At 43.4% G+C, this 26,334-nt stretch overlaps 1 protein-coding gene across 1 annotated transcript in view; it reads left to right on the top strand.

Moving 5' to 3' along the window:
* MCF2L2 (MCF.2 cell line derived transforming sequence-like 2) overlaps positions 1-26,334 on the top strand; it is a 275,394-nt gene that overhangs the window by 34,346 nt on the left and 214,714 nt on the right. Inside the window, exons 3-4 of the mRNA XM_066605412.1 lie at positions 8,351-8,434; positions 17,708-17,822. Coding sequence (XP_066461509.1) covers positions 8,351-8,434; positions 17,708-17,822 — 199 coding nt within the window. The remainder of the gene's footprint in view (positions 1-8,350; positions 8,435-17,707; positions 17,823-26,334) is intronic.

The raw sequence follows: 26,334 nt of genomic DNA, 5'->3' as shown, positions 1-26,334 counted from the left end.
GTGTAGCCTCTTCATGGTGTCTTGCGCGGTGATCTTCCCATCCGAATCTGTTCTTCATTTTGATCTATCCAGGCACCTGCATCTTTTGGGTTTTCAAAGAATTGTGTCGTACCCAGCGCCGCCACTCTCAGTTTAGCCGGGTACAGCATCCCGTAGGGCACTTGTAGGTTTCGCAGTCGTCTTTTTATTTCTACAAATGTTGCTCGCTTCTTTTGTATTTCCGTGGAGAAATCTGGATAGAAGGAGACTTTCACGCCATTATATTGGATTTCACCCTTTTCGCGGGCCTTTTGGAGTATGGTATCACGGTCTCTGTAATGCAGTACTTTGATGAGTATCGGTCTGGCTGGAGCCCCCAGGGGGAGGGGTCGTGTCGGTACACGGTGGGCTCTTTCGACTGCAAACATTGCAGTTAGAGTGTTTCTTCCGAACAGTTCGGGCAGCCATGTTTCAAAAAATTCTGCAGGGTTTCTTCCTTCCGTCTTTTCTGGGAGGCCCACAATCCGCACGTTGTTCCTTCTTGACCTATTTTCTAGGTCGTCTACCTTGTTCTGTAGATATTGTATGTCATGCAGATTTTTTTCCACGTCTCGCTGCATCGGCTGTATTGCGTCTTCTACGTCGCTTATACGTTGTTCAGTTTCTGTCAGACGCTCTGATATTTTCCTCATATCTTGCCGTAGCAGGTTTACATTACTTTGCATTGCCCCCATCTGCATATTAAGGTTGTTCAGTGATGCGTTGCCTTTAGTGATTTCGCTGAATATTTCTTTCAACGTAGGCTCCCTGGCGCACCTTTCGTCCTCCTGCCTTTGATCTTTTTTGGCGGCATCTTCTGCACTTTGGGAGGTGTCTCGTATAGTGCTTTCTGAGGTGTCTGTGTGATTTGCGCTGTGCGTGCATATGCCTGGGCTGCTTGCATTATTCATGCTGTCTTCTGTGTAGTGTTCGTCTGGATTGACACTGTTTGCACCTTTATTTTTGTAGTTGGGGTTGTCTGCCTGACTTGTGACTTCCTGCTTATTTCCAGCATGATCTTGTACAGCATGTAGACTATTTTGTTTTTCCTTGTCCTTGCTGTGTTTAGCAGGGTCCGTTGTTGTGTTTGCTTTGTCTGCTCTTTCCTTTTGACTTTCACTTTCTGCATGTACTGTGTCTGCAGTTTCTTCCTCCCCTCCTGCTCCCTCCGTTTGAGTGCTTCTCTGTGGGCTCTCCCGCTCTCCCCTCTGTTGTTTTGGGCTTATGGAGTCCTGTTTTCTGCCCCCCTCCTCCCTGGCATACCTTGCCAGTTTACGTGCTGTGTCTGCATTGTTTGTGCTGGGCCGCGGTATGAGCGTTCTCGGCTCCCTCCCTCCGGCGCCATGTTGTTTCTGCCTGCCGCCGGCTTCATCTGCCTTCCCCCGCTCCTTGCCTCGCATCATTAACTCTGCTGCTGTCTGTTCTGTCTCCGGAGCTTGCTACTGTGCCTCCGCTGCTTTTTGATTGCCTTTCGGCGTCTCTGGGTCCCGTTAACAGGATGGGAATGTCGGATCTTGCAGGAGCTACTCTGAGATGCGACTATCTACATCTCCGGCCAGGCTCCGCCCCGTTGTTGATTTCTAATATACAGGAGATGTAATTGCACAATTGAAGGCTACGGAATAAAACACAAGAAATTTTGCAAGAAGTTTCACAATATACATTCCGCAGTTAAGGGCGCCTACCCACTTGCGTTGCCAATTTCCGCACGTGAAAAACGTGGCGTTTTTGCGCTTTTTTTGCGCGTCTTTTGCAGCCCTCCATTGACAATCATGGGTGCATTAAGAGAAAAATATGGAGACATATGCAACTGACAGTTCCTATGTGAAAAAACCCCACGAAACGGAAAAAAAACCCCAGATGGACAAGAACACATTCTATACTAATTGCTCTTGAGAAAAAACACAAAACATCACAGGAAAAAAAATCGCAAGTGGGTAGGCACCCTAAAAATGCAACAGAATCTGCACTAATTGACATAATTCTCATCGGCGCTGCATCCTGCAGACAATTTTGTCCTGTGTGAAAAGTTGCTTAAGCCCTTCCCGCCACAGGGCGTAACTCTATGTCCTGGCAGTGTGGTACTTAATGCCCTGTGGATAGTGCGAGATCAGAAGAGATCCTGCGCTATCCAGCAGCAGAAGCCAGCTGTCACCAATAGCCGTCCTCCCACTGCAACACTGGGGTTGCATCGGGACAGCGACCTCTGCTGTTAACCCCTTACATGCCGCGATCTATGTAGATCACGGCATGTAAAGGGCTTACAGAGGGAGCACGCTCCCTCTGTCACATCATCGAACTTCCGCGATGTAATCGCAAAGGGCCGACGGGTTGCGATGGCAACAGGCAAAATGCTTTTTTTTCTTCATTTTGCCTCCCAGAAAAACACAATAGAAGTGATCAAAAAAAACGTATGCTCTCCAATATGGTACCAATAAAAACTACAGCTCGTCACACAAAAAACAAGCCCTAACAGAGCGTCATACATAGAAAAATAAAAAAGTTATAGGACTTTAAATGCAGCGATTTAGAAAAAAAAATCCAAAAAAGGGTTTTTATTGCTGAAAAGTGGTAAAACCTATAAAAAAAACAAAAAACTTTGGTATCGTTGTAATCGTACCTAACTGCAGAAAAAATGTATTATGTCATTTATACTGCATGATTAACACTATAAAAAAAAAAAAACAATGGCAGAATTTATGCGTTTTCTCTCCCTGCTATCATAAAAAAAAATGTATAAAAGTTTTACAATATAGTCTATGTACCCCAAAATGGCACCAATGAAAACTACTGTTCACCACTCAAAAAACAAGCCCTCATATGGCAGTGGCAATGGAAAAATAAAAAGGTTATGGCTGTTGAAAAGTGGAGATGAAAATCTCCAAAAATCGTTGCGTTCTTATGCCCAAAATAGGCCATGGCCTTAAGAGGTTAATCTGCTGCTGGGGGTTTCTGCTCCATAACTTACATGTATACAAGCGGATTTTGGTGTAGAATTTTCTGCATCTTTAGGTGTGTCTTGGAGAAATATGTGAAAGGTCCCTTATTGCTCTTGTTATGGTATGTATGCTTTTGAGATTTAAATCTTCTTTAATATAGAAACCAATGGACGAGCATTTAAAAAGGAGTTGCTCCCAAACAGAGCTGGAACATGCATTATTTATGGGCCCCATGGCAGTTACAGTCCTTATATGCATTTTCTATCATTTTGTATCCAGCACAAATTGTTGTTTTTATATAGGCTCGATCGACTACTGCAATTTGCTACTTGTTGGCCTTCCCCGCACCAGGCTCTCCCTTCTTCAATCCATATTAAATGCAGCAGCTAGACTCCTCTTCGTGTCAAGCCGCTTCTCCAAAACCTCTGCCCATTCCACAGAACTTAATTCAAACTCATCACCCTCACCAATAAAGTTCTCCATGGTGCTGCACCACTGTACATCACTTCCCTCCTGTCTATACATCACTCATGCTGTGCACTTCATTCAGCTAACACACTCAGACTAAACACCCCTCTAATACGAACCTGTCATGCCCGCCTCCAGGACCTCTCCAGAGCTGCACCTGTTCTCTGGAATGCACTAACCCAAAATATCTTAACAATGCACGGAACTTCAGACGTGCCTTCAAGCTCACCTCTTAAAAAGTATCACAGAAAAGGGAAATATAGAAACAAATAATCACTGAAAATGGCCATATATTTACTGACACAGGAGGGCAAATATGTACACCACCTCAACATGCAGGCAGCCAAACTGCCAAACGAGGGAGTCAAGTTACACCTGTGGAGGACACCGTTGAGACAGATACTCATACAAGCAGTTTGGCTACCTGCATGCTGAGGTTGGTGCACATATTTGCCCTCCTGTATCAGTAAGCATATGGCCATTTTCAAGGAACACCTCTTCAAAAAAGTTTTCCAAATCCCCCCTCACCCTCTACAACATGCCGTCTGCCCCTCCCACTGCACACCTGGACTATTGTCTACCTTGGGTACCCCACACTCTCCACTTTGCCTACCATGTATACCTCCTTTCCCTGTACCTCCTGCATCACCCTCTCCTTTTTGTATGTAAGTTTGTTGGTGCATGCCCTCCCCTAACCCCTATTGTTCCCTATAAACCTGAACACTATATGTAACTGTTTCCTATTAATGTGATTACTACGTGTAACTGTTGTACTGTCTGCGCTCCCGTGTTCTAAAAGCGCTGCGGAATAAGTTGACGATATACAAATAAAGATTATTATTATATCCACTGTACCATCCTACCAGGTCCAGAATTTAGCAGATGTCCCACATTGGACTTTTATAGCAAAGCTTGTGCTTCTTTTAGAAAGATCACTGACATTAGAAGGAAAACACAAGAGCCATTAAGCTGTCAAGGTATTAACCAGCATCAGCAGTGAGTTGTCTCTAAATAATCTTTCCTCCTGTAGTCTTAAGGGAGATAAGTGCCTGGCTTGAGAATAAGACTGTGTGCAGGGCAGGCTATGCATCACAGCTCCGTCTTCCTCTGTCTATGGCATACTGGTGTTCAAGATGTGGCCAGCAGATGCCAAAAAATGTAAAGCTGTTCACTTTGGTTCGAATAACAGAAGGAGAGATGGCGTCATATCATTATTTCCTTGGAAGGAGCCTTAATCTTGAATATGCCGCCAGAAAGTGTACGTACGCATACTTTCTTCTACTTTTTGTTGGACATTTAGACAGTGCTACATGGGAAATGTATTGCTGGGAATTTACATCTTCATATCTGTCCCATTAAGATATTTATGAAGGTTTATGCAAACAATTGTAATAATGTCTGGCTGTTTATGCTGCTGTTAGGTCATTTCTACTGTATTATGACCATACTGAAAGCCAGTCGCCTTGGTACATTACTGTGTGCTACTGTAGCACGTCATGACACAGATACAACAAATACAATGTATATGTATCCTTGTGTTTAGATATCTGTTTCATATGTGTGAACAATAACAAATAGTATATTAGTATAATTTGTATCCATACAGGACTCCTACATAATACACCAAGTCACCTGCTTGTCTATTCTTCAATATACCCAGTACAATTCTAATTCTACACAACAACTTCTAACCATATTTCATGTCCTTCATACATTTACTGTCATTTGTCTGTTGAAGTGTTTTTTAAGTTACTTCATTCCATCGATGAAAAATGCAAGCTGTCATTTACTATAACTAGAAATAAAACCATTTACTCCACTTAAATCAGCTGAGTGAATTGTTATTTGCTGTCAGTGGTTATTAAACTAAGTGAAACTTTTACATTAACCAGCTAATGCCGGGCTCACACGAGCGGATTTGGATTGCAGATTCTGCGATTGGTGTCCGAGTGGACTTTCAATGGTAAAACGCGGACATTGAAAGGCATGTATTTTCAAAATTTCCTTCACACTCGCAGATATGAATTGCGTATTCTGCTTTGGGAAGAAAAATCGCAGCATGCTCTATTTTACAGCGGAATTAATATTGCCTATGGACTGCGGGTACACGCGTCATCGCTAAGCAACGGCGCGGTGAATACAAACAATCAAAAGAAAAAAAAAACTGTACTGCGCATTACCGCCTGCGAGCCTCATCCGTAATACAGTTAAGGGAGGTACTCAGGGTGATCGACCAGGCTTACAGCCAGAATCTACTGCAGGCTTTCCACATGCGGAATCTGACCCGGTCGTGTGAGCCCGGCCTATTGTAAGCCTGGAGTGAAAGGTACAGAGAGAAAGTATAATGGAAAGATTTGCATTTCTCCTGTATTTTGGACCCGCTCCTGGTTTTGGCTCACAACAATACTGATTAAAAATCCTGATGTGTGAAAACAATGGGCGCTGGGATGCGAGAGCACGCAGAAAGATAGAACATGCCGCGATTCTTTTTACTGCATTGCATTGCAGTGTCATGCAGGAAAATATTGCTCATGTGTATGACCCCAATCAAAAGAATAGGGTTCATATTTGTGCGAGGTTTGTGCATCTTGCAACACACTAATCCCACGCGATTTTATCGCCCGCGTAAAGGCAGCTTAAATGTAGGTTTTGCCGTCAGAATTCAACCATTTTCAAAGCTGCATCAAAATTTGCACATTATACGTGTGGATTTTGGTACGGATATTGCTGTGTCCTACAGAGTATTCCTCCCCATGTGAAAAGCACCCTGAGTTGATCGCTACGGCTAAGCAGAGACCAGTGAACTGCTGGCATCATGGCACCCAGTATGTGAGCACTGTTTTTAGGGGTTCGGAAGGTGATACTGTGGGCTGTGGTTGGCTTCAGCAGTCACCTGCAGTGGAGCTGGTTAGCGATGCCCTGGGGGCCAATGACAGGTGATTGTGCCCTATTTTTTATTTTAACCCATGCCCTGCCAGTAAACATTTTTCATTGGAAACCACATAACCCCTTTGACATAGGCTATAATGTGTCTGCTTGTTGACCGTGAAATACACCCATGTAAGTGGGCCCTTAATGATCCATATGGGCTTTGGTTTCAGTAATAAATCTGTGTAATGTAAATGCAAAAATCAATATTGCAATTCACAGAATGAGTGGACATTGATTGACTGTTTTGTTCTTTCACTCTATTACAGTTGCAGAAGCAGTTTAGTTATCACATTTGCTGTACAGTATTATCAACTTCTTACGAGTAAAGTTGCCCAGGCCTAAGAGGCAACCATAGAGAAGTTGTGATCTACACTGACAATGTGCTGCGGGTTATGGGACATTTTTTATATAACTGTCTAAAAGTAAAACTGCCTTTATTGCTCATAGCAACCAATCACAGCACAGCTTTCATTTTTCAAGAGCAGAATACGAAGGGCATATTCATCATTGCACTCCAAGCATGCTCAGAGTGGAAACCAGGACTGTAGTACTGGGCAGTGCTGCTGTCTGCCCCATCCCTCCCACTACTGGCTGGCTGTATTTTACCTCTCCTAAGTCCTACTTTCCACGCTCCAAGCGTACTTGAAATATGAGGAATATTCCCAAAATAAAATCTGTGTTGTGATGGGCAACACAGATGGGTTTTTCTTTTAGGCCGGCTTCACACGGGCGGATTTGCGTGTATTTGTGCTACATATTTGTGAAATGAACAATGCTTACTGCAAGCTCAATGGCGTATTTTATTGTACTCTTTGCCTCTGTAAGGCCTGTTTATTTGCGTGCGGCAAACAAAAGCGCACTGATTGAAATGGCTAATTAGTCCCAGATGCCATTTTTTTCTTTGCGCAATTACGCAGTGTTTCACGCATCTCCTTTCATACTACATGTGCATTCCCCCCCCCCCACCCCCCCAATTGACATCTATGGGGAACTTTGGTGCACAAATATGCAGAAAAAGAGAGCATGCTGTATTTTTTTTTTTTCCGCGACCGATATGTGAACATAAAATATGTAAATGGGAACACACCCATTGAAATCAGTAGGTTCTGTTCTCTGCGTATTGCACATGCAAATATGCACGCAAATACGTCCATGTGAAGCCGGCCAGTTTTATAATTATCCCCCTATGTCTGCATCTTCAGTATGATTCAGACTTGGTTGTCTGTTCTGTAATCTAATAAAATGGTCTAGAAGAGGAAATCGGAACAACAGTTAAAAGAGAGAAGTGAGTGGTGTAAGGGAAAATCCACCTCATTTTTGGTCCCATCCAGCATTATTTTCGTTTTCCTATGTGAACATTCCCTTACTGTTTTCCGTTTCGCACGGCTTTCATGTGAATTTCTCCTAGGCTGTGCATGTCGAGATGTGACTGGCATCGGCTTTCTAGTTTAACGACATTATCCTTTATTTTTTAACATTAGTTACTTCCTTATTCCGTCGCAGAACTATTCATACAATCATGAAAGAATAAACTTCTGAAAGTTCAGTGAGCGCAGCGGGTAACAAAGAGGCCCCAGTGTAAGTACTGCAGCCTCACGCCGCAGCTAGGTCCTGGCGGCTGTCTGCCACACAGCAAAGCCATTCAGAACTGAGCCAAGCCTGGTTTCCATACAGTGCTCAGGGGCAAAGGCTGGTCACAGAACTGTGTTGAGGTTAGCAAGGCTCAGTTTTCAGAGTTGAACAAGGGGCGGACGTAATTGTTAGTTATAGATGAATACTGTGATATGTCCGACTGGGATTATGCATTTTGCACGCTACAGAATACAGAGGGAATGGGAAATTGAGACAGTCATCACATATTTTTGTGCAAGAAAGTTGTTTGCAGCTGGAAATCACATGGGGACATCGGAGCTGTTGCTTTCGCTTGTATCGCATGCTTGGTCAGTGATATTGTGCTGCTGGGACTCAATCTGGATTGTTCATTAAATCCGCAGATGAAATCATGCAGCAGGAGATCAGGCCGCTGCTCGCTGTCGATATCATGGAACAACTACACAGGCAGTTTGCTACCTTGCCAGGTAAGTGCTTCTTCTGTGTAAATCAGTAGTGTTTGATACACATAGGTGAATTAAAGAGGGTTCTACACAAGAAGTAACTGTAATTTACACCTCATTTCTATGGTTCGCCATATAGAGTCAGCACGTTTTTGTCTTCTGATAAATATGATTAATTATGTGGAATTACATTGGAAATATGTTCATGTCCCAGGACATAGAATGGCAGCGTTAGTTACGTTCAGTCAACTGGTAAACAATAATGTACTTAGAAAATAACATTGACTTAGGCCGCCTGCAGACGGGCAGGTCAGATCCGGCGGCGAGCCCCGCACAGAAATAGAGCATGCCGCGACTTGTTTGCCGCGCGAGATTTCGCATGGCCAAATCGCGGCCGTCTGCATAGGATTGCGTTTGTTAACGCAATCCTATGCAGGCTTCCAGCGGCGGAAATTCCGTGGGAAATCCCGCCGCGGAATTTCCGCTTGTGTGCAGGCACCCTTAACCACAGGACCCAATAGAATGTTATGGGGCAACAATTATACATGTAATGACTTAATCCATCATTCATGTTTCTACTCATTCATCTTTATAGTCATCTTACATTTATGAACAGTTGTTAGGACGTTCTACTTATATAGTGCAAACTTTCTTCAATACAGCAAGTGGTCTAGATCTTGAGGCAGTAGAGCAACGTCATTCTTCTCAACATTACTATCACCTGTTAGTTGGACATTCGGTGTGGATTTCCCGCATTTTTAAATACAGAACAGGTGCTAAATGTAACCTTTGGATTTCAAGGGTTGATTTCCGCAACAGATATCCGCAGCATAAATAGACGTAGTGCAGAGTTAGAATCCACAGAAGTTTTTGGATTCATCATGAATTTCACTTCACACTAGCCATGTGTGCAAGTTGCGCAACTCGCATCAAAGACACACCTGTCAGGGTGCTGTCCAATTTACACATAGGCAACACATTGACAGATATTAGCATGTCCTATTTCTCGTCCATCATAAGGACAGGAATAGTGTTAAGATTGTGAATCTGGGACCTGTGGTTCTACAGGCTTCCTTGTGCACACCCTCACAGGTAGGGGTTAATTGAGCTGGCTGGGTGTTATATTCTCCACCAGCCAATCGCCCAGGTCTGCTGCAGATAAATACCAGCAAACTCTGGTGAGAGATTGCTGGTCATTTTTGCTTTATGTGTAATCCCACTCAGAGCTTGTGCGGTGCATGCTTGTCTGAAGTGTACCTGTCCTTCCCTGAAGATGTTCTAGATGCCTGCTGTCTCTCCCCTCCTTTTGTTCTGGGGTGCGTGCATTGTGTAGTGTGTGCTATGGTGACCACATAGGTGCAGGCGGCCCGCAGGTTTCTCCCCATCCATGGGCAGGTGTGGCCCCCAGACATCTTATGTCTTGTGTGTGTGTCAGATGGGTGATACCTGACACGGTTCCCCATGTCAGCATGGTAGCTGACTCTATTCCCTTGGTGTAAGGACACTTGGACTAGCTATGGTTTACCTTCTGTATGCATGTGAGCTCTGGGTGGGGTTCCTGTTATATGTTCTATTCACAACCTGATATGTTGGTGTGAACAGTAACATGTGTTGTATGTCTGTGCAGGTGGCTTTATATGCAGTCGTGTTCTGTATTCAGCGCGTGAACAGTTTTGTGTCCTTTGTGTGTCTAGTGCATGTCTTCAGGTTTCTAATCAGGGATAGCCATGTCCCAGATGAAGACAGTGGGGCCAACCTTATCAGGACAATTACCCCACTTTTAGGCAGGGGTACCCCACTTTCCCTGGTTAGTAAGGGACAGGGGTCCTTCCATTATAGGCTGGAGAGGTGCAATTGGTGTTGAGCAATGCTGTGTGTGTGATTGCAGTTTTAAATGGACACGACCATGCGTTCGTACGGAGGCGTGGAGTTTTAGTGTGCCGAGTGGTTGTAACAAATAGGACTTGTGATGAGTTTTGAAAAAAATGTCACTGTGCATGTCCTCATAGCTGTTACATTTGTGTGGGCAAATAAGCACTGGACCCACAGGAACGTACCCAAAAATGAGAGGATATCACGAATACACGGGCCTAAAACGGAATTCAGACTGGACGTGCTGGCAGAAACACCAAATGGACAGAGAACTGCATGCTGTGGACTGGACAGACAGACATAACATAGGGACTGACAAAATGAGCCAAATACTCACCATTCATACCTGTACACATAGGCAGATGATATAGCGATAAGAGTACGAGGTATTGGTTCGTACATTGGCCAAAGAACTTAAACTACAAGGCCACGGCAAGGCTCCTCATGTCTTGCAGTCCCTACACTAGCAAGACATATCTACTAGAGGACCCAAACGGCCACCCTAGCACAGAAATAACAAACAAACTCAGCAGAACAAACTGACAGAAAATAAACATACAAACGGATATGAACTAACAAACTCACAGCAAGCTGCAATGGCCAGTGATACATGACTGCTCACTCTGGACACCAAACAGACACTCACAGGAGCTAGGTTTATATGTGAGCAAAGACCCAGGGGATTGGCTAGCAGGAGAACTGCTAGAAACCATAGTACTACAGGTCCCAGCCAGCACAACCTAACAATAGCCCTATATTGGAGCCGTGTGCTGTCCATGGATTAACATGGAGAGCACACATTTCCTAATATGCTAGTGTGCCTAATCAAATGAGGTGAAATTCTTGAGCATAAATTGCCATGCTGCAGGACTTAAATCTGCACTTCAGGGGACTTTCCATGTAGATTCTGTGCAGATTGTTTCTGCAGCATGTGGATAAGGTTTGGTAAAATTACTTGATCTTAATATAGAATTGAAAATTTCCTAAAACCTTCCTGTAATTCCACAGCAAAATCTGCAGTTAGGCTAGTTTCACATGGCGATTCACGGGCCGATATCGCACTCTCCACCATATGAAAGCCTTGTGGATGCGAGGCGTTTTCATGTGAAAACAGCCTTGCATCACAGCGGGAAATCCCTTCATCCCATTGCTTTCAATGGGGCAGCAGCTGAGCCGGCCCCCTTGAAAGCAATGGGAGAACTCTGTGACAGCAGTGGCAGGGGATTCCTTCATCCCTACAGCGAATTCGTTCACCCCCACTGTGTCTTAATGGATTTCCCGTGGGGATGAAAGAATCCCCTGCCACTGCTGTTCCCTGCAGCAGTGGCAGAGGATTGCGGTGTTCTCCCATTGCTTTCAATGGGGCCGGTGCTGCTGCTGCTGATATCGCAGGAAGGGAGGATATGGTGCAATCTGTTTCTTGCATAGCATCATGGTGCTATGAAGGAAAACATCGCTCATATGTTTGACCCTATTCAAATGAATGGGGTTTATATTTGTGCGAGAGTTGTACCTCTCTCGCAACACACAAATCTCACGCGACTTTGTCGCCCGTGTGAAACCAGCCTTAGACCTGCAGATTTTGAAATGAAATTCCATAGTTGCGGGTTTGGATGCATTGGGCGAGCTTATTCCGGCTCATGTTAAAAGGCTTTTAGGGACCTTTCACACAGGACAGATTCAGATTAGCGTGGTTTTGTCTACTTATATTGCCATGATAATCACAGCCTTATAACGGGACAAAATGTAGTTACGGATCTCTATGGGATCCAAGTTGTTTCGTTTTTACCACCTCTTTTCCTGCCTGAGATTTGTACGGCTGGGAAAAGATAGGACCTGCCGTATCTTCCCGCCTCTTTTTTCAAACTCCTGCGCTCTGGCACATAGTTTAAACTGCCGGCGAAGGGGAAGGGATTCCCCTCGTTCAGAGCGTAGTTCCCTATGGCAGTTGGCGTACGCCCTTGCACAACCAAATCTACAGCTGAAGAATTCAACACCAGAAACTGTAGCTCTGACCTCAAAAATCCACAAGTCTGACTATGGATTTTGATGCGGGCACAATCTGGGATTAGTTGGGGGAAAAAGTCAGAAGCAAACTTCCAGCAGACGTGGTTGGAAAATCAACAATAAATGCTGCTTAGGGGAAGCATATATCAATCCTAAGGCCCCATTCACACAAAAATATGCATATTTGCACATGCCTGAGTGCTGTATACTTGCTTTTTTGTGTGCGCATCGTCGTATTTTACTGTACTAGAATTCTAAAAAAGATGCTGCAAAATTGTTAATTTATGTCAGGAGTCCAACTCAAGTGTATCATATGCACATGGTGGCTGTTGTCTATGGGGAGAGAGATATACGGCTGCCAGACACCTCTGGTGCACACATCACCTTAGGCTAGTTTCACACGGACGATCGCGATTTTGACGCGGCAAAATTGCGTCTTTGTTCACTGCAATTTTTGAGCGCCAGCGATGCTTTCTTTTAGAGAATAATCTTGCATTGCATCGCTGCTGCCCACGATAAAATCCTCAGAAGTCAATGGGACTCTCTAATGGTAAAATTGCATCGCAACACATATTTGATGCGTTGCGATGCGATAAAATACAGGCTCCATAGGGATATGGAGATGAAAAAAATCGCACATCGCAGAATGATAGAGCATGCTGCGATTTTTTTTTTTATCTTTTGACATCGCATCAGTGAAAACATCACTGATATGAAGGAAATCATTGTAAATCATTGGTTTCCTAAACTGCTTTTTTACTGACTAATGCATCAGGCAAAAACTGTGCAAAAATCGCACAATTTTCTCGCGCGTGTAAAACCACCCTTAGGGATCCTTTACACTGGCAAGCGTAATATCGTTGCGAGAAAATCGCGGCAAAATTGTGACTTTTTTCCCCTGTGGTTTTTGAGCGTCAGCGCTGCTTTTTCTCGCAAAAACATCTCTGCCACTTTCGATTTTCTCGCACTTTTTTTAGCGCAAACGTCTATAGGACTTTCTAATGTTAAAGGAGATGTCCCGCGCCGAAACGGGTTTTTTTTTTTTTAAACCCCCCCCCCCGTTCGGCGCGAGACAACCCCGATGCAGGGGTTAAAAAAACCACCCGCACAGCGCTTACCTGAATCCCGGCGGTCCGGCGTCTTCATACTCACCTGCTGAAGATGGCCGCCGGGATCCTCTGTCTTCATGGACCGCAGGGCTTCTGTGCGGTCCATTGCCGATTCCAGCCTCCTGATTGGCTGGAATCGGCACGTGACGGGGCGGAGCTACACGGAGCTACACGGAGCCCCATAGAGAAGAGGAGAAGACCCGGACTGCGCAAGCGCGGCTAATTTGGCCATCGGAGGGCGAAAATTAGTCGGCACCATGGAGACGAGGACGCCAGCAACGGAGCAGGTAAGTATAAAACTTTTTATAACTTCTGTATGGCTCATAATTAATGCACAATGTACATTACAAAGTGCATTATTATGGCCATACAGAAGTGTATAGACCCACTTGCTGCCTCGGGACATCTCCTTTAAGAACAAATCGCACAAAAAAACGGAAGTTTGTGCTTTACGATGCTATAAAAAGGAGGCTCCATAGGGAAACATGGGAGATAAAAAAACCCACAAAACACAGAAAGATTTTTTTCTTTTCACAGAAAAACGCAGAAACTATTTTTTTTTTCTCGCAACATTGCATGAGTAAAAACATCGCAAATAGGAAGGAAACCATTGAAAATCATTGGTTTCATAATTCTGCATTTTCACTCACATTGCACAAAAATCAAGGCGGCCTTAGGTAACAAAGTATTAGAAGGCGTAAAATTCAAACTGCCTGAATCTTGATGTCTTCGGACTGGAGATGTCAGAAGGTCACAAGGACAAGTTTAGATTTTGCCTCAGATATTGCTGTGGATTTCACACTTCACATTGCAAAAAATGTTAACAATTGCAGTGGAAAAATACAAAATAAATCTATCAAAGCATTAAAGGGCCACTCTGGTGAAAAGATAGTTTTCTATCCCTGGCCCACTCATCTGATTGCCTGTCACACTCTGGAGGTCTCTACTTATTGCATTCACATCCATGCAGTACAGTCTCCTATCTGATGCTTATCAGGCACCATTCTGATGTTGCTTTTACTTTCACATCAATCTCATGGTGTATCAGCGCAGCATTACATGATCAGCTACAGCCTGTACCATCTCTGCAAAACTGCCATTCCCTTCTGTATTCACCTAAATGAGCTACAGAGCATAAATATACAGTCAGGAGGATAAGCTGTGATCTCCTCTGTTATAACTGTGTGACAAGAGCTGTATGATCATCATCAGTGACTTGATAAGAGTGCCCACGTCCCTCTCTGGGCAATTTCTGTGGTAGGGTCCATGTAATGGCATCACACAGACTGAGAAACTGACTAGAAACTGAACACATAAACCCAAGTAAATCTTAGCTGGTCAAAATTGAGATCACATGAACATCTGAGGAGAAAGAGGCCAGGAGTTTCAAATAGAATAGAATAAGTAACACTAGCTAATTTATATATACTGGGGAGATAGTTACATATTGAATGAAATAAAATCACTGGAGTGGCCCTTTAACTAAGTGTACTCACTGTATAGGTAGATTATGTCAGTACTGTGGGGTCTGCGATGAGCTAAGGCCCAGCTGTGAACACCTGCTTCTGAACATACAGTAGAGCCATAGCATATTCCAGCAACCACCACTAAGGGGCGCTCATTACATAGGGATCTTTATAGCTTCCACTGAGTTCAATCGGTAAAGATCGTCCCTCAATTTTCTAGAAACATTTTGGAAAAGGTCCAACCTGGTGTTTTTCGTTTAATAGGGTTTTTTTCGTCCTGAAGATATAGTCACCAATAGTTTTCTCTTCGATAACTCCTTTAAGCCACATTCATTAAGAGGACCTATCACCATCTATGAGCACCATAAATAAATTAAGTTATGGTGCTCATAGATGAGTTTCCGAAGTGTCCAGGGATATAGATTTTTTTTCTACTTATATTTTTTTAAGTTTTTAAGTAACTTCCTGCGCAGTCACCCATGAAGATCAGCAGCAGCGGACTCATTTCTCCAGCTGTGTGCACAAGAACAGTTTGTGCACACGCATATTGTTCTCTATGGGAGTGCGCACACTGCGGAAGAGATGAGTCCGCCTCTCACTGACTTCCATGGCTCACAGCACTGGAATGAGGAACCCGGGCGAGTATAAAAACTACATCCCCGGGCTCCTCGGAACCTGACCTTTAACAACCATAACTTTATGGTGCTCATAAATGATGACAAGTTCCCTTTAACCCAGTTTAGATATATGGAATGGTTGCAGAAACTTCTAGAAAAGATCTGACGTGAACTTCCCATACAATGTTGCTGGATCCCATTTGCCTTCTTATGTCTGCCCATAGACAAGAAATGTGTACATAAGGCAAGAGAAGAGAATAGGAAATTAGGTAATCTTCACATTTGTGCTGAGGATCTGTTTGCAGCCTCCTTTGCAAATGTTGTTGGATCTGATGGGATGAATAGTACTGCATCTCGCACTACAAGACTCCTGGCAAGACTCTGAAATCCTGACAGACCCCATTGTAAAGTCATATGACTCCGTTGTAAGCTGCAGAACAGATGGGCACTGCTCATGGCTTCCGTTATAAATGGAAGCTATGACGTACAAGTGAACAGAGCCTTATGGCATGACTGATGTTTTAGGATGTAATTAATGTCCTACAGAGAAAATGTCTACCAAATGAAAATTCAGAAAATGCATGTTGGCACTAGGTGGCAGAATACTGTCATACATTTCACCTCTGCAAAACATGCCGGAGGGTCCGTCGCAGATGTGGCTGCAAATACTGGAAGAAAAAGCACTGCATGCAGCACATTTTGTTCTGTCCTAAAAGAGGGCAGCTGGGCAGACCCTATTATTGTCAATGGGGTTTGCCCAGCGCTATTCTGTTCGGAGTCATTCGGCCAAAGGGATTCAGCTTTCCTGCTTCCCGAATAGAGCAGGAAAACTGAATCCCCATCGCAGGTGTGAAAACACCCATAGGGGTGCACAACTCCAACAGGTCATGTTTTCAGGATATCCTATAGTAAGAACACCTGTGGCAATGTCTGAGACACCGACAATAATTACATCACCTGTGCAACACTGAGGAAATCCTGACAACATGACCTGTGGGGCTCCCTTGAGGATTGGAGTTGTCCCCCACCCCTTCCTACTTGGTCCAATATATGTATGTTAGATGGGGGTCATAGCTAGCAGAGAAAAATGTAGGATGTGGTTTTCAGTTTTTGACAGAAGACTGCCTCTTGAAAACGCACGCTGGCGGGCATGATATCGGGATGAGGTTCTTGGCCCGAGATCGCGCTCACCCGTGTGTAGCAAGCCTTAAAAGTAAATGTCAGCATAGATCCTCATGGATTGGTAATGCTGCAGATTTTCTGCAACAGATTGGCTATGGCAAAGCTGCAGCATTGTCAATCCCATCCACACGCTGCAGAGAAAATCCACAGCATGAATTGATCTGCACTGTGGATTTTAAATCCACATCAGTTGAAAAAATGGCATTCTGAATGTAGCGTAAGGTTAATTTCACATGGGCTAGTGTAATATCGGGCTGTGAAACTCGGCCCGATATTGCGCTCACCAACATGCGAGGCATTTTTGTGCACTCGCGGACACCTCCCACATTGTGCGATGCTGTGCCAGCCCCATTGAAAACCATGGGCAATGCAAGGCATTTAAAGGGAACGCCCAAAGCTAGAACATGCTGCAATTTTTTTCCCGCGCCGAATGCAATGTGGGAAAAAAATCGCTCATGCATATGACCTCATTAAAAGAACGGGGCTCATATTCATGCGAGATTTGTGCGTCTTGCAACGTACAAATCTTGCATGATTTTCTCAGCTGATGCAAATTCATATGCTGTGAGAGAGCAAAGGTGAAGAAATGGTTATATGACTATATAACTATTCACTGGCGTGAAAACTGTGGCAAATATATACCTGTAGGCACCAGTAGAGCTAAAAAAAAAAGTTTATTACCTGAAAAAAAAAAAAAATTCACGGCTGTGTGAAAGCGCGCTAAGGGTATATGCTTCCTTGCAGGTAGTGTGACACACAGGCAATTATTGTGCAGTGAAACCTTTCTGTTTTTATTATCGTGCTTAAATGCATGGCATTTCAGTAATTAAGGTAAGATACATTTAATGCATAGTGGCATGGAGCCTGTGCTGATCCTAATACCCAACCACACAGCCTCAGGGCATTGCTTTTCTGGCGGTGTCGGAGGGGAGGGGGGGCACGAACGGAGATTTAGTGACTGTATCTGTGTCATTTACATTGGGTACAATAGATGAGAATATGCAATAAGAAAACCCGCTATGAAATGATGTCTTGTATTTTCAGGAGGCAGAGGAAAAGATGGAGCACCCATAATATCCTTCCCCGAATATCCTAATTTCACAGAGATTCCGGATGATGATTTTCTGAATGTTGTTACTTATTTAACAAGCATCCCAAGGTAGGTATAACAACTTACCGCTAAAACCAGTTGAAGCAGGGGAATATCCATCCAGATTGTATTTGGATTGCTATTATACAAAGTGTTTTTTACCTAATGACACATTTCTGGCCAGAAAGATTTTACCACTTAAAAATATCCAAATATTAAATGAACTCTTCTTGTTGTGAAATGGATAAATAAGGTCTCTTGAATGCGCCAGTATGCATTGTTCTCAATTCACATTTCCATATTTTGCATGCGTAAAAAACTAGAATATTTTCTACTTTTCTGTGTATTTGTGCACTAAGAATCCCCATAGAAGTCAATGGGGAGGGGGGGTGCAAATGTGCGTGCAGTATGCAAGGAGATGCATTAAACACTGCGTAATTGCGCTGGAAAAAGAACACATCTAGAAACGAATTAGTTATTTCAATCAGTGTGTGGGGGAAAAAAGTACAATAAAATAGGCCGAAGCGCACATAAAAAAGGCTTTGTTCACTCTGCAAAAACACAAACGTGCTAACACAGATGTGAAGCCGATCTTACTAACGATTCTTCTTCAAAAATAGGCTTGGATAGTTTTATGTTTATTAGGCCAGGCTTAGATGGCCGTAATTTGCTATATGCTGCGGTACGCAACAAGTACGCAATGACATTGTGTACTCATTGCATGCCGCCAATTACCATGCACTAACTTGGTGTGTATGCATGCGTAATACGCACCAAGATAGAACATGCTGTGAGTTTTCTTGCTCGATTGGCACATTGCCAATGTGGTTCCAATATGCAAAAAGGGGTCAAGAAGAGAGCCTGGTAACTACAGCCCAGTAAGTCTCAGTTCAATCAGTAAAATATTCGAGGGGTTTCTGAGAGACGTAATCCTAGAATACCTCAAGGAAAACAATGGCATAACTCCTCACCAGCATGGGTTCATGAGGGGTCGATCATGTCAGACCTACTTGATCAGCTTCTACGATGAAGTAAGTTCTAGGCTGGATCTGGGAGAGTCTATTGATCTTGTATATCTGGATTTCTCTAAAGCATTTGACATCGTGCCGCATAATAGGTTGATATATAAAATGAGACAGCGCGGACTGGGTGAAAACGTGTGCATCTGGGTAAATAACTGGCTCAGAGATAGACAGCAGAGGGTTGTAATAAATGGTTCATACTCTGATTGGGCCACCGTTGCTAGTGGAGTGCCACAGGGTTCAGTATTAGGCCCCATTCTGTTCAATATGTTTTTCAACGACCTGATAGAGGGACTGCACAGTAAAATATCAATATTTGCAGACAACAGAACATTATACAAGATAATTAATACAAAGGAGGACAATGTATTGGCTACAAATGGACCTAGATAAGCTGGGGAATTGGGTAGAAAAATGGCAAATGAAGTTCAATGTTGATAAATGTAAGGTTATGCATATGGGCAGGAGAAACAAATGTCAGCAATATACACTAAATGGGGTACTGCTAGGGAAAGGTGATATGGAAAAAGCCCTGGGGGTACTAGTGGACTGTAGATTTAACTAGAGCAATCAATGCCAGCCAGCTGCTGCAAAAGCAAATAAAGTTTTAGGGTGCATTAAAAGAGGCATAGGGTAAAGGGACGGGAACATTATTCTTCCACTGTATAAGGCAGTTGTCAGGCCCCACATGGAATACTGTGTGCAGTTCTGGTCACCGGAGCTTAGGAAGGATGTTGCAGCGCTTGAGGGGGTTCAAAGAAGGGCAACTAAATTAATAAACGGAATGGGAGGACTGGAATACCCAGCGAGGCTATCAAAATTGGGATTATTCACTCTGGAAAAAAGACGGTTAAGGGGCGACCAAATAACTATGTATAAGTACATTAGGGGACAATACAAGGATCTCTCCCATGATCTGTTTATACCCAGGACTGCGTCGGTAACAAGAGGGCATCCACTACATCTAGAAGAAAGCAGGTTTCATCACCAACACAGAAGGGGGTTCTTTACTGTAAGAGCAGTGAGATTGTGGAACTCTCTGCCTGAGGACGTGGTGATGGCAAAAATCGATAGAGGAGTTTAAGAGGGGACTAAATGTCTTTTTAGAGCGCTACAACATTACAAGATATAGAAATTAAATAGTCAGAAGGGTTGCTGATCAGGGGATCTTCTGACTGACGGACTTAGAGTCAGGAAGGAACCTTCTCTGTAGAGTGTTGATCCAGGGATTATTCTGACTGCTGCCATTATGGAGTCGTAAAATAATTTTTTCCCCCAGGGTAGGGTAAATTGGCTTCTGCCTCATTGTGGATTTTTTGTCTTCCTCTGGATCAACATGGGGGGCATAGACAGGCTCAACTGGATGGACATTTGGCTTTTTTCAGCCTAGCATACTATGTTACTATGTTCTGAGATAATTACATCAAAGACTATGGCCATACATTGTACTACACCTATTAAAAGTAGAATTTGAGATTAGATTAAGTATGTTTACCTAGTGGTACATGTATAAAGGGTTCCAGGACTACAGTATTAATGGGAAAAGCAGTTTCCTATTCACAGGGGCAGAGGAATTAGAAGCACTAGCTAGTCTATTCACAGAGCAGATTCATAAAATATTACTTTTATTAATTATTTTTAAAAATTAGGGCTTCAAAAACATAAACATACACTAAGGATAAGATAAAAAACAAACAACACAGGCACACACCAACGTCGTACCAATTGTGGGGCTAAATTAGGACCAGCAACTAGGACTGTGAATTGGAGGCGCGTCCATATGTTGGGAGCAGCAACTAGTGTATCAGAGAGATGGTATCCAGTGTACTCTGGTCCTTCACTCATGGACAGAAGTGTGTTACACTCAATATTTCTCACACTACCAGTCTGGAGCCTGAGTTTTTAATGGTGTTTTCATTCAATGCCTAAATACAGAGATGTTATATACTGGGATATATTCAATGAAGCCTCCTCAGATTTGAGCCCCACCGACTTCCCAAATTTCTTTGTTGTATCCTTAGTGTATGTTTATGTTTTTGAAGCCCCAATTTTCAAAAATAATTAATAAAAGTTATATTTTAGGAATCTGCTCTGTGAATAGAGAAGCATTTACTTGGTGTAAAAAAAATGGTGTTCAGATTCATGGGAGTTGACTCCCTTCTCCCCATATGATAGGATGTCAGTATCAGATCACCAGTCATCTGACTCCCAGCTACCCCGCTGATCAGCTAATTGAAGTTGTTGCAACACTCAAGCAAGCACTCCTTCCCTTCACTATTTACTGGGCACAGCTCTGTTCTTTGGGTAGTGGCTGTCTCAGGTATTACAGCTTTGTCGGTAGTCAACTACCAGTAATCTGAGAATGATGGCCTATGCTAAGGATTGACGATCAATATTGTAGTTCTGCAAACTTCCTTTAATAGGAACCAGTCCTTAGTTTTTGGGCTCCCAAACGCATACCATGGTCTTATACTGGATGGGTTCATGAAAATGCCCATGTATAAAATCTCCATTGCTGCATTATGCCCATATACTACGTACTGTTTTATAAGTTTTTTTATTTCATAAATGTGTTTTGAAACATACAAATCTCCCACAACTAGGAGGCACTGCACCTGACCGGGCCACTGGGAACCGAAAGCCAGGGAGTGCTGACTGTGGAAAGCCTGTGGAGGAATATGCTGCTGCAGGCACACTGCTGTTTTTTGGATGCAGAAATGCTGCGGAATTTGCCATGAAAATTTCCGCTGTGGACATTCCACAGCATTTCCGACACATGTAAACATACCCTAAGTCAGCTTGAGGTATGCTGCCATGTACTGAGTCGGCTCAGTAGTAATTGTGTCCCCTATATTGGCCTCAGTAGTAATACTGTTACTACTGGGGCGGATATAGGGGACACTGTTACTAATAGTGTCCCCTAAATCGGCCCCAGTAGTAATAGTTACCACCACAGTAGCCCCAGTAGTAATAGAACGCCCAACCTGAAATCCATATATTTGCCTCTTCCTGATCTTCAGAGCACCACTACTCCTCTGCTCGGCGCTGCTGCAGGCGGAAGTGTGGGTGCCTTTACCCCTTCTCCTCTCCTCCTGTAGAATCAAGGAGAGGAGGATCCCGGGTGCACACACTGCAGTGCCGCTGAGTGATTACCAGCTGGGGAGCCACGGCACCCCGGCTGGTAATCAGTTTAGTGGTGACCAGATGTCCTGAAAGTGGGCAAAAAGCTGGACAGACGTCCTGAAAGTAGTACAAAAGGCTGTCCCACTTAGGGACCCTGGGGAAAGAGGCAAACAGGGTCCCAAAGTAGGATTGTCCCGCCTAAATTGGGACATCTGCTCACCTTAGTTTATAAAACAGATTCTCGGCCACTTGTAGTTTTTTTCCCCACGTTCAACCTCTGCTCCATGTAATCATATAGTAACATGGTATCTTAGGCAGAAAAAAGACATATGTCCATCTAGTTCAGCGGAATAACCCCCTAATGGGTTTTTAAGTATGATTACTTCTAGTATTTTGTGTGTAAAGGAGCAGTTCAGTTCCACTTCCAGAATACTAATATCGATCTGGTTCAGAGCCAAAATCTGGCATAGAACGATAAGCCGTTGTGCAATTCCAGGAACTGTATTCTGACTTTTTTGACTTATCTTACATTTTCACCATATGGCATATCTGCTGAGAAATTATTTTTCTGTGCTAAACTTTGCCATGTCGTAGCTAAATTATGTATATTTTATTTCCCATCTGTATGTTTCCACACCCTGACCCAGCTTCTAAGCTGCATGATATTAAGATACAGAATGCACAAGATTTGTGCTGTAGCTGTAAAATGACCATTATTATTCTGCAGGAGTTGTGGCGTTCTGACTCAGTGAGTTGTGAAGCATTTCCTTCTCGGACTGTCTATCCTACAAAGGCATTTTCTATTTCGGTTGCTGTGACATAATCCAGTAAACAAGTAAGACCTGTACTTCGTTGAGCTCAGTTTCCTTGACGCGGCCTCCTTCGTTGACTCACTTGTCTATATGCAGGTAGAGCACAGCGTCATTAGAAAAGTGGAAATACAAGGTTTGATGTCAGTAAAGTCCAGTATGTATTTACGGTATATATATATCAGTGGAGGCAATTATTCCTCATGAACACAACCGTGTTACAGCTGTCTACAAGTTTTCCTATGCCCCGTATTAAAAATATGCCATGCTCCACCAGCAGCTGTACCGGGGCAAATTTCCCACAAGTAAGAATTATGCCCATGACAGTTCTACATATTTAAACTCCCCTGTACGGTGCAGATACCTCTTTTAACCCCTAAACTACTGGCAAGATGGACTCGAGAATACAATGCAATTCATACAGAACACTAGGTATACAATACCATACAGAAGGTCTCAAGTATTGTTTGCACCTCACTACAGAGTGCTGATTTACTTTTTGTATCCTCGTATACCTGAGGATTACGGCTAGGTTCACATCACCGTCAGTGTTTTCCATACTTCGTCTCAATCGTAAAGGCTTCCATAGACGAATGTATGTGCAAATACGCTCGCTACAATGGAGAGCATTTGCGCATGAACAAGGTTTCGAGATGGCAATAATCCGGCACATACGCGCATGCCAGCGCATGGTAATGTAATTTTTGTGCTCGAAATGTCAGTTCACATACGTGCGTGTTATTCCCTTTCCATGGATTAGAATGGCTTTTTAAAGCCAAATTAGTGTCAACTGTCTTTTTTTCCGCTGCTTTTTACACAGGGTCACACCCTTCCCCTTGATTTTCATAACTTGCATAAAGTTCTATGGCACCTTTCTGTGTGAGACGCAGGAAGATAGGGCCAGTCCTATCGTTTCTCACATGTATAAAAAAAATTTGCAAAAATGCACAAACATGAAAAATCTAAAGTGCTTGACCCAACATATGACAGACCTGGACCATGGCAGACAGACCCCATTGACTATAATGGGGTCCGTCCACATTCCAGCCCATTTAGTGATGGAATTTATATAGAACATGCTGTGAAAATACTGGATAATGTTTGGAAGCATTAGTTTTTACTTTGCTATTTAGCTGGCTAGATACTAGTTTTATTCTTCTCTCATAGTGATTATTATCTATGTAACATAGCGTCTACTTCCTGATTTGCATATTGTTCCTTCTTTTGTGTTTCCAATTTTTATGACGTGCTTTGAGTCACTGCAAACAAAAGAATCATTTTACAATCATATGGGTCATATTGTCATTAACTCCTTCCTTGTGTCACATATTTAGTGGCAAGCTGCATAATTATTTTATAGGAAGTTCTCCAGAAACTGTCCATGGATTTATGAAACAGCCATAAGTAGTGTGTATCTACAATATACTAGTAATTATACTGCATACGTGTATACAATGGCATAAGAGCTACCAATATCTTCTATTAACAACTGTAAAAACATAACTCATTTCTTAATATATCTCAGGGCTATGATTTTCTTATGCAGGTCTCCAAATCCCTGCTGTAGCAATAGAGGTGATTGATAGAATTCTGGCTACCAGTTTCAGCCACTATATTTGATTATCCGTTCAGTCGCATCTGACCCTCGGTCACTCCACTTCTTTCATTTTGGCGATTGACATGTTTGTGGTGGCCCTGATCGTATCTAGCCATCTTGTTCTTTGTCATCCTGATCTTCTCTTCCCACTGACCTTGCCAAGCATCAGTACTGTTTCCAGTGAGTTAGCATGCATCACGTGTCCAAAAAAAGAGAGCCGCTGTTTGATGATTTTGCCCTCCAGTCATATTTTCAGTTTGCCGCAATCTAACACTACCTTGTTCGTTGTCATGGCAGTCCAAGGTATCCGTAGCATTCTCCTCCAGCACCAGAGTTCAAACGCATCAATTGTCCTTCTGACAAAAAATCATCCCGTCCTTATCCCAAAAATATCCATGTCCTTAAAGGGGTTCTGTCATTAAAAACAAAAAAATCCTATACTCACCTATTCCTCCCCCGTCAGTCTCCTTACCGCATCTTCTCCCCGCTGATCTTCTCCTGTCTCCTGCAGTCCCCTGGGTCACCTTACCTCCAGCAGGCCGATTCTTTTGCTTTGTGTGATGAAGCGTGCATTCTCTTCAGTCTTCTTCCTGCCAGCCAATGGAGTGCAAAGCTATAGCAGAGACTGCACATGCGCTGGGTCTCGTGCAATAGTATAAGAAATCTCACGGCGAGACAGCGCGGATGCACGGTCTCAGTAATAGATTGGCATTCCTTCCTAGCCTGTAAACGTTACGTTACTTGTTCTTGCAGCAAAATCACTGTTGCCCATGTGAAAGAGGCTTTAAGGATATGTTGCCGAAATACTGCAAAGCACAGACAAGAAACCTATACCAGACAATAGTTATTATTAATATTTATACTGTGAAAGAGTTAAATAATGCACCATACCCTCGGCGGGTGAACCAAAGGCTTACTGTGTCATGTATGTTGCTTGCTCAAACTGCTGTGGTAAATATTCCTCAAGGGATGATATATATGATGGATTGTATTATTGCACTTACTTTCATTGTACCATTATGAATTTAAGTTTGTCTTGCTTAGGCCGGCTGCACATGGCCTAATTTGCATTGCGGAATCCAGAGCGGGCGTCCACCTCCACATTCCGCAGCAAATACCGCCCATAGCATGCTATGGAAAACCATTTATCCCCTGGACGTGAGGAAAAGTCGCAGCATGTCCAATTTTTGCACGGATTCCGTGCGGACAGCTTTCATTGAAGTCAATGGAAGCCATCTAATCCATGGCCCTTCCGCAATGACATTACGGAAAGGTCGCAGATTCCGCGTCATCGCTAGGCGATGATGTGGGAATAGCAGGGCCTTAAAATCAAATCTGTCCGAAGACTCGCTGAACGGACCATCCACAGACATAGAAGATACAGAAAAGGCAGATACCTGTAGATGCCGGCTGGGCACAGGATCATATTCCGCTGCGGCTACCAGCATGTGGAATCCAACCCGATCGTGTGCAGCCGTCTTTATGCGGCCTGTTATGGAAATGCTTTGGTTCACCTGCTTTTTCTTCTATCTTTTCGAAAAAAACCACTAGGTTGATTAAAAAACACATGTATAGTTATACCTTAACTGATAGATTTTTCTTGGTTCAGCAATTAGCTCATACAGGTCAAATACAGTTTAGTCTAGAGGGTGTTCCTCTTTTCGACTGATTTCACAAGTCTAAGCGAAATTGTAATTTCCCTAAGGAATAATATACTTTAAAGCAATTTAGATCAATCACTCTTCCAGCCTCAATGACTGCAGTAACCCTCCTAGGCATGCTTTCTGATAGATGTGTGGAAGGATTTGCCTCCATTCCTTGAGGAAATCTTCAGATAGTGATGCGGGGGATGATGGGTGTGTTGGGCGTGCACGGCTTCAGCATTCTAGTTCATCCCAAAGATGGTCAATGGGATTGAGATCGGGGCTGTGGGCTGCCCAATGAAGTTTGCAGATGTTCTGCTCCTCAAACCAAGCCTGAAAACTGCGTTCTGTATGACATGGTGCTCGGTCATGCCAGTAGAGACACAT

This window comes from Eleutherodactylus coqui, chromosome 1 (genome assembly GCF_035609145.1).
Source record: "Eleutherodactylus coqui strain aEleCoq1 chromosome 1, aEleCoq1.hap1, whole genome shotgun sequence".
NCBI classification, from domain to species: Eukaryota; Metazoa; Chordata; class Amphibia; order Anura; family Eleutherodactylidae; genus Eleutherodactylus; species Eleutherodactylus coqui.
Note: the sequence above shows the minus strand (reverse complement) of the source record. Positions and strands in the feature narration are given on the sequence as shown.